The sequence below is a fragment of the Dreissena polymorpha genome, chromosome 4, assembly GCF_020536995.1.
Source record: "Dreissena polymorpha isolate Duluth1 chromosome 4, UMN_Dpol_1.0, whole genome shotgun sequence".
Classification (NCBI taxonomy): domain Eukaryota; kingdom Metazoa; phylum Mollusca; class Bivalvia; order Myida; family Dreissenidae; genus Dreissena; species Dreissena polymorpha.
In genome coordinates, this window is record NC_068358.1 from 1912091 (window position 1) to 1921577 (window position 9487).

Here is a 9487-nt window from a genome sequence, read left to right on the forward strand (position 1 = left end):
AGTACAACTCTGATTTTAATTGCAATTGTTCGAGAAAATGAAAAGGAAGGAATTTAAATCATTGAGATTATGGCGTTCGTTGTTTTTACTCTGTAATTTATTGAGTTATGTTTGTTAATTTGAACGCATTATTGTAATTAAGACAACGCCTTAATTTATTCACATTTTTTCATGTAGTTAAAGTGCTATCATTACGAACACATAACAATATTTAATGCATGATAAAATAAATAAAAAAAATGGAAAAAATTGCATTCTTAAAAGTTAGAACAAAATAAAACTGTTTTACACAAATGTGTTGTGAATAATTGCACAGCAATTACTGTTTTACACGGTTAATGTTTTTGTGATGTTATTTGTCAAAGAGTCGAAGTTTAAATAAAAATACACGCATGATTCATATGATAGACATAATGCATATTATTTCGAGTCTAATTAAGCTGGGGATACGTGTATTAAGTTTTACACTGACACTCTTTCTGACGATTTCCAAAAGTGTGCCTATGGCAATATGTACATCGTTGTTTACATTTATATGCTTGAGTTTTCAATACTTTTTGCTGAACTATGACTAAATAAACTACCGCTTTTTCAAAGCCTCGATGTGGCACTACAATACAGTCGGCCTTCATAAACTTTCATAAAAATTAGTTTCACGCTTACAGTTAAGAAAAAAATGTACATGTTCATTTACGACAGCATTGTCACCAACAGGACATTTAATCGCGAAGAACAATGCAACCGGGAAATAAAAGCTTGGCATGACTGCTGCTAGAAGTGATATAGACAAGAGTTTGTACGCAACTTACTAAAGCTTCGGAATCCAACCAGCCATTCGGCGTCACAACGAAAGTGGCTTTGGGAAATCTGACAGACTGATATTTCGTATTCTCTCCCATGGGAATAAAATCGTAGGCGATAGGTGTTTTCTAGATTGGCATTGAATCCTGCCATAACAGTGATCTGTGTCTTATTTGATGTCACCACTTGACAAAATGACGCGCTCCGGATCTCGCAGGTAATGCGGACACTTTGATACTGTATGGCACTTCGATAACAGACAACAACAAAACCACGCGCAAAAGGTGAGTTCTTCATCCTTTTTTGCATTAATGTTCTGTTAATTGTGTTTTCAGACACGGAACATTGCTTGTCTGAATAATGGTAAAGCACTTGGTATTGCGAAAAAAAGAAGAAATTATTGGAAGAATGGTGGATTATATGCAAAAAACACAATAAAATTCGATATATCATCAGTATGAATTGAATGATCAGTATATATTTCAACACAATAAAAATACTTTAAAACAAATCAAGATCGTGTTTACTATTCGAATTAAAATGTCAATATGTATATTAATGTTACCGCATGTAAAATGTGTACTTTTAATACCAGTAGGTGTATTTGCGGAAATTCCAATGTTTTAAGAGTCGGATGGCACAATGGACACATGGACACTACTTCAGCTGACCATCTTAATGATAATAGCACTTCTGTTCCCGCTTACTTGACACTTTTAAACATCTATAACTCACTACTTTAAGTGAACCAGAAAAGTAAAATCCGCTGTTAAATAATGTTATACGTGTATTACGAAGAAAATAATAAGCAAAATCTGTATTGACGTACATAAAATCGACTCACGAAATTTGCCTCATTTGTCTTAACCCTTGGAAATATGATTATGATTTTGCTTTTCATTGTATATTCAATTAAGATACGATATATTTGGGATTAAAATATTCCCATTTCAGAGCGACGTTTTGATTTATTTGACTTACATATATTGTAATGTTGAAGCTTATATACGTCTTGTTCTGGGAAAATTGGGCAAAATGCATGTGCGTAAAGTGTCGTCCCAGATTAGCCTGTTCAGTCCGCACAGGCTAATCAGGGACGACACTTTCCGCTTTAATGGTATTTTTCGTTGAAAGGAAGTCCCTTTTTACCGAAAATCTAGTAAAAGCGGAAAGTGCCGTCCCTGATTAGCCTGTGTGGACTGCACAGGCTAATCTGGGACGACACTTTACGCACATGCATTATGTCCAGTTTATCAGAACATGACATATATACATTCCCCTCGATGTCTGCTTCCTTGGTACAACACCGGTCGTTTCGCCGGTCTACAACATATCTGAGTGAAACATTTATTTTAATTCTTCGTTATACGACGTGTCAGTTATCGGGAATCAATGTGTGAACAACATGTGTGAACATAAAACTTATTCAAACTTGCGCATCTTCGCGCACGTTTCATTGAATACTATCAAAATTTCAGTATTTTACGCAAAGTGATAACTCTACATGCTGGAATAGCAGAATAGTAGCAAAATTAATAAACGCATTTCAAGTAGAACATAAAACTCGGGTATCATAATGCCAAATTTGGTGAGAGTATGTTATCCGACGTACCCTTCAAATTGTCTATAACAACCTGCATACCACCTAACACAACATGTTTATCGTCGTGCATATTTCATTGAGTTATATAAAAATTTCAGTATTTAAAACACGGTTATTATTCTACGTGCTGGAATATAGCAAACACTTTATTGTTATATAAGTGTTTTTATGTTGTTGCAACGTGTACTGATCATCCAGTTTATGCTGTTTTCCGTATGAGTTGTCTCCTTTTTAGGCGAACATCCACCATTCTCTCTTGAAATTATTTATAATTACTTCACAATAAAAAAAGATATACCATTTATTAACTCAAGCATGTACTTAGTCTCAAAAACTAATAATAACGATAAACATTTTAAAAAAAACAGAAGAACTTTCCCTTCGCGCGTGGTTCTTCTCTGTTTTCTCAATGACCAGCGTGAGTAGGTGCTCTATATTATCAAGGTGCCTGTACCACGTGACTTTTTCGGCTATGTGTGGGACAATCGGATGTCAACAAACCATCGCTTCAGGTAACGTTTTTGATAATTTCTTCATTAATTCAAATCCATTTTCAAAAAAAAAAACAAAGACGAGAGCCTGGTCATGTGTTAAGTTTGCGCAAAATTAATTTAGTCTTTTTTCCAAAAAGTGCAACCTCGCGTTTGAAAAGACGCGAATTGAAATGCTATGTGTGGTATATTTTTTATTCAATCAACAAAAACGTTCATTATAATATTGTCGAAGGTTTAAAAAATATGGCGGACATTGTAATTCTTCATAGAGAAGCTACTTACATTGTATGTTGGCAAAAATTCTTCTGATTCGGAGTCTGTGTATAAAAATGCAATAATGCTATGTGTGGGACACGTTTTTGAAATGCTATGTGTGGTATACAAACTAAACTAGAGAATCGAAAGATTGACATAAACATTATTACTATTTTAAGTCTGTCTAAATTACAAAAGTTGGTCAATAAAACATTATTGGTACTGTTTTGCGTGCTTAAAATATGATACACGACGTTCATGTTACTCAAAGTTATCATGATTGTCGATAATTTATATTCATACTTTTTACTTGTAGAATGCCATTTGTTTGGGAACAGTGGGGTAGAGAGGTCAAAACACAGTCTGGAATCTCCAAACACAAAGCCACCCACGCACGGAAAGGAAAATATTTCTGTTGCGGCAAACCTTTTCTTGTGAGTTTCTATAAAATTGATTGTTACAAAATGTTAAATTTTCAGTGAATTGTTACTTCCAACTAAGGCACTTGTTTAATACACAAAATTGTAAGGATTGTTTGTGCAAAGTGTCATGTGAATATAATTGTAACAAAATTACAAAAAGTGTTATTGAACTTATGGTTGTGTGCTTTTTATCAGGAATGTGTAAACATATTAGAACGTAACAAGAGTTATTAAATAAGCATAAAGAGATAATACAGCATTATTTAAACAAATAGACAAAAGGATCAATAACTTATTTTTCTGTAAAATCATGTATTCGTATCTAAATCCTCTTATATATCACGCATGACAATTATTTATTTATTTTTGTAAGTTTTACAGTTTATTTCGTGTGTTTTTTGTTCTTTTCAGGGAGATTAAAGTATTTTTGGAAGCACCTTCAAGAGACGTACTGATATCTTGATCAATGATAATTTGTCATATATAGTTAATGTTCAAAAGTTTAAAAGACTGTTTGTTTTGTTACCAGATGATGCAAGTATTGCAGTAAAAGAAAACAATCAAAGTAAACATTAAATACACATTTGACAATTCAACAAATTGAACAACATGTATTGTTTATTACTTGGTTCGGTGGTAACAAGATCTTGCAGCCCCTTTCATGACCGGGTCGAATGAGTACTTTCATTAGACATCTTACACTATTTTCAGTTATTCAGATTTCATTTGAAATTGAGTCCATGAAGTATTAATACGATTAAATATGTTTGTTGGTATAATAAACCTCCAAAGCCAATACTTTTTTGCGATGATCATTTGTTACGTGTTAATTAGACCATTTATATGTTTGTATAGCAAGATTTGTTACTCTGCGAATACTGATGTACTTTTTTATGTACTTGGTGCTTTAATTTCTATTTAACATGTGCATGTTGGTTATAAAGCAATGTTATTATTAATGAAGTGTTTATTTTGATATACTTAAGATATTCATATGGAGATGATATTGGAAACTAAATGAACTTAATAGACCACAAACAATCATCATTGGATTTATATTGTTATTTGTTATGAAGCAATTGTTTTATTAACATATATGCTCAGATTTTATATTCATCTAATCAATTTCATTAATAACATAGATACAAAACACATAAATATACACAAATATCAATGCATACACTTTGTTTTGATTATGCCAGAATACATATTAAATGGTATGTTTGCATAGTCAGTTAAAATAAATAGCTTTCCGTAAACATCACAGAATGATGCTGGGTCCGTCTCAGGCAGAAATATCAATCATGATATTTATTTAAAGACATTAAGTCAAAAACAATAAAAATATTATAGTTCAACATAACTTGTTTGTTAAAAAAGACCATTGGTTGGATAACAATTACGCAGTGTATTTTATTTAAAATTTATGTTCAATTAAACATAAATTGATTAAACATTACACAATTAGTTCAGTATTTCATCATGTAACATTTGGTTAATTTGATATAATTGCAGTACAGACTGAAGTATATGTTTTCGATTCTTACAAAACTGTGTTCAGATTAAATGCAGAACTGACGGAAAAATTCTTGCATACCACACATAGCATTTCAAAAATGTGTCCCACACATAGCATTATTGCATTTTTATACACAGACTCCGAATCAGATGTATATGCGCAAACATACAATATATGTAACTTCTCTATGAAGAATTACAATGTCCGACCTCTTTTTTAAACCTTCAACAATATTGTAATGAACGTTTTTGTTGATTGAATAACAAATATACCACACATAGCATTTCACTTTGTGTGTTTTCAAACACGCGGTTGAACTTTTTGGAAAAAATAATTAATTTTGCGCAAACATAACACAGTTGTGTATTTTGACAATGACCGGGCTCTCGTCTTTGTTTTTTTTTTAAATGGTTTTGAATTAATGAAGAAATTATCAGAAACGTACCTGAAACGATGGTTTGTTGACATCCGATTGTCCCACACATAGCCGAAAAAGTCACGTGGTACAGGCACCTTATTATATATTGCATCAAGCTGAAATACAGAACAGTTTTTCAACTGTAGGCCACTGGAATCATGAGGACGAGTACTTGGTGTTGTTGTCGACCCGGTGTATTGGTTGCTATAGTGTTAGCCACGTGCTTATTGGTATCCATTCGAGAAAACAACATTTCAGGTAAAATTGTAATTAGGAATGAAAAAAGTTATACAAAATAACCGGTAATCCTTTTATTGGAACCGGTTATTTTAACCGGTTATTTGAACGACGTAAACATGTTGAAGATTAAATTTTAAATATGATATTCATCGTAATTGTGTTCTTTTTAAAAAGAACTTATATCAAGATTGATTTCGTTGATTTCAGAAGCGACAATATCAGTTTCTAGATCAAACTGTAATGTAAAATTTATTTTAATAAGTTATGTTTGATTTTGTATTTATTTATTCTGCGTATTGGGTTCGAAGTTCTAGGAACTACGCGAACAAAAATATTCATAATATATATATGAACTTGGTTTCTATTATGCAGGATAAATAAATACAAAATCAAACATACCTTATTTAAATATAAAAAAATCCAGGATAGCGTCTTCTACGGTGGCATAGAGGTGACATTCATTTCTCTTTTTTTTAAATTGCTCTCCTCTTTTTTCTATCTCGTGGCCACGAGTTAGCTATGTCGTGGCTACGAGATAGAAAAAAGAGGAGTGCAAAACTAAATAAAGGCGGATGCAATTAAAACAAGAGCGGAGCAGTAAATAAAGGCAGAGTGCATTAAACAAAAGAAGAGAGAATTTTCGCTATCTCGAGATCCCGAGTTAGTCAGCCAATCAAATTTTACGTAACATGTGTAAATATTCTGTACGCATATATATAGCTGGTCAAAGCAGGAAAGGCTCTACTACTACTACTATTACTACAACTACTACTACTACTACTACTACTACTACTACTACTACTACTACTACTACTACTACTACTACTACTACTACTACTACTGCCACTACTATTACTACTATCGCTACTGCTGTTACTGCTCCTCCTCCTTCTCCTCCTCCTAGTATTACTACTGCTACTGCTACTGCTGCTTGTAGTAGTAGTAGTAGTAGTAGTATACGATACACAACTCGCATGACCCAGTTGACAATGATCATGCAGTCTTTAAGACTGAAATCTTCACGGAGTAAAGGGCATCTTTTCTACAAAGTTCATGTACCTCGATGCCATAAATCAATAAAACGTATGAAAAAACATTATTACCGTTCTTGTCGTTACATTATGCATCAAGACTAACTGTCCAGCGCCGTTTTAAACCTTTGTTTACATACATTTCAACTAACTGACATTTTAAACACACGAGTGATTTTATTGGTCCAATGCGGAGGTGTGTCTTTACAACTGGAGATTTCATTCATAAAGACTGCATGATCATTGTCAACTGGGTCATGCGAGTTGTGTATCGTGTTATTTCTTAAAAGTTGACCCAGCATTTGTAAAAATATTGCAAGACATATACATTTCCAGAAACAAAAGGAAATTCATTTCTTCGTTGAATAAGACCGAGATCGTGAAAATCGCTGCACAATTGATGAAGATATGGCTGTTCAAAGCGATGCACCCCGTTTTGGGGTGATTTTGAGTTGCATACCTTGTTATATAAATATATAATTGATAGCGATTTTTTTTCTTCAGAAAAGTTAATGTTTCGTTATAATATGATTATTTATCATTCAAAATGATGTTTTCACTAATTAATATCATAGCAACATGCTAACCACCTGTGTAAAGGAATAGTGTTATGATGTGGTAAGTACAAAAATGTCTATAAAACAAAACAAAAAGATTAACATGAGGTTGCATAGCGAAGTTATGATTATTCTTTAAATTGTTGTTGATCAATTTATAATAAAACGGGTGTGTTGTCATTGTTTTCAGAGAAAACTATGAGGATTATTCGGACTGCTTTGAAGAACTTCCGGCGTTATTTGACAATAGCCAGGCAACAATCAAGCGGTTCTAATTCGTTTGACAAAACCTCGTCGGACAATATAAATACGCTTAATAGTTATAACTGTGCAAAAACACAAAAAAATGAACACGAGATTGTGAATATGGCTCCACTGGCAACTCTTATCAACGCCAGGGCAAAAGTTGCTGAGAGCTTCAAACTCATAATAATTTTAGCCTACATGCACACCGGTTCCACTTACATTGGAAACCTACTGAGTCAACATCCGGGCACTTTTTACCAGTACGAGGCGCTGAGAAACCTCCAGATGGCGACAATGGCAGCTGGTCGCGTGCGGTATCTCAACGGGACGGTTGTGTAAGTCATTTTACTTACAAAATTAGTAACTTTAATTCAGATCACTCTGGTTAACTGGGTTTTGACATTTGGCTGAAGGCGAGATGAATACTTCAAGATATTTTTCAAAGTTTTATGATGGTAATCGAAAACAATATTAAATTGTGGTCCAAAACTTGTTTACACCATAGCCCAAACAAAAATCATATATGATATATAATATATAGACTCTATATATTATATATCATATATGTTGTTTGTGCCGGGTCCCTATGGTTTACACTGTGTAAAAGCTAGTGAAGCTAGGTATGTTTGCTGTTGAGTATAATAAATTGTTCGATACCACGTGTTGCTACCGGTATATCATAGCGGACTTTTTTAATTATCCTAAAAATACCTTACGCGTGCACCGTCATTCTTCGTCACTATTAAAAGAAAGAAGTAATTCAACAGTTGATGAAATTCCTGACCGTTGAACTTTTAATCTTTAGCATGTATTTGATCGATTGTTTCTTTTTTGTATATCATTTTCCAATTCGCCGGATTTTCAAATGCACCGGATTGATTTTCACTGACAAAAATTCAACAATAACATTATGAAAACGAAACTTTTCAATAAGTTATTTGTTCGGAGCATTTCACCGTCGGCCTTTGTTTGTCCTTTATGATTGCTTTAATACCAATTGTAAATAATTTGACACGGTTGATGATGTTGTCTTCAAATGTAGATTTCCCTTACTTGATCACAATTGCTTTACCTACAGATGGTTGAAACAATGCGAGCATATTGACTACCAATTGGCGGCAGAAGCATTGGGTCACATGACATCGTGTCGTCACGAACGACTTGATGTTCTGACACTGGCGGCGAACTTACAGCCCTTACGGAAAATCTTCAACAAGGATGTGGAGGCTTATTTTCGATGCGTAGATCCCATCCAACGTATGGGACGAAGGGCACAAGCCCTCTTTAAGCGTAGGAAGTCCCCTATCGAGTTCATCAGAACCGAACGAATAGAACGGTGTATTCCCCTGCTTACAAATAAGTGCAAACAAGCTAAATTCCGAATATGGAAATTTATAAGATTAACTATGAATTGTTTCTGAAAGACTACGATGATACGAGCAATGTACGAATCGTGCACCTGGTACGAGATCCTCGGGCCATGATGGATTCCCAGCTGCGCAAAAACGACTTGAACGTGACTGTGTTTAGTGAATTTGTCAGTAGAACCCGCTACATGTGTTGGCGGATAATGAGGGATTTAAAACTCCTCGAAGATTTAAAGAAAATGTACCCAAATGTGTTTTATTCGCTGCGTTATGAGGACTTGGTCGCCGATCCGTTGAAGATCTCACGAGATCTGTTTCGGTTTATTGGAATGGAGTTTGGAAATACAGATGAACGATATGTTAGAGAAACCAGTATAGACCATCGTTATAATTCCACAGATCGGGCGGTGGTGTGGCGGAGACATATCAGGCAGACTCACTTGGACGCGGTGAATGACTTGTGTCATGAAGTATATAACAACTTGGGTTATGTTCGTCTTGATGATATTGATGATGTGCGTGATTTGAATGTAA

General features: G+C 34.1%; 1 protein-coding gene across 1 annotated transcript; it reads left to right on the top strand.

The window, feature by feature from the left end:
- The first annotated feature begins 787 nt into the window (after positions 1-787).
- On the top strand, positions 788-9007 carry LOC127876833 (uncharacterized). The gene is made up of 4 exons (XM_052422313.1): positions 788-911; positions 5659-5770; positions 7531-7921; positions 8665-9007. The coding sequence occupies exons 2-4, from the start codon at positions 5671-5673 to the stop codon at positions 9005-9007; spliced, it is 834 nt and encodes a 277-aa protein (XP_052278273.1). The 5' UTR covers positions 788-911; positions 5659-5670.
- The last annotated feature ends 480 nt before the right edge of the window (positions 9008-9487 follow it).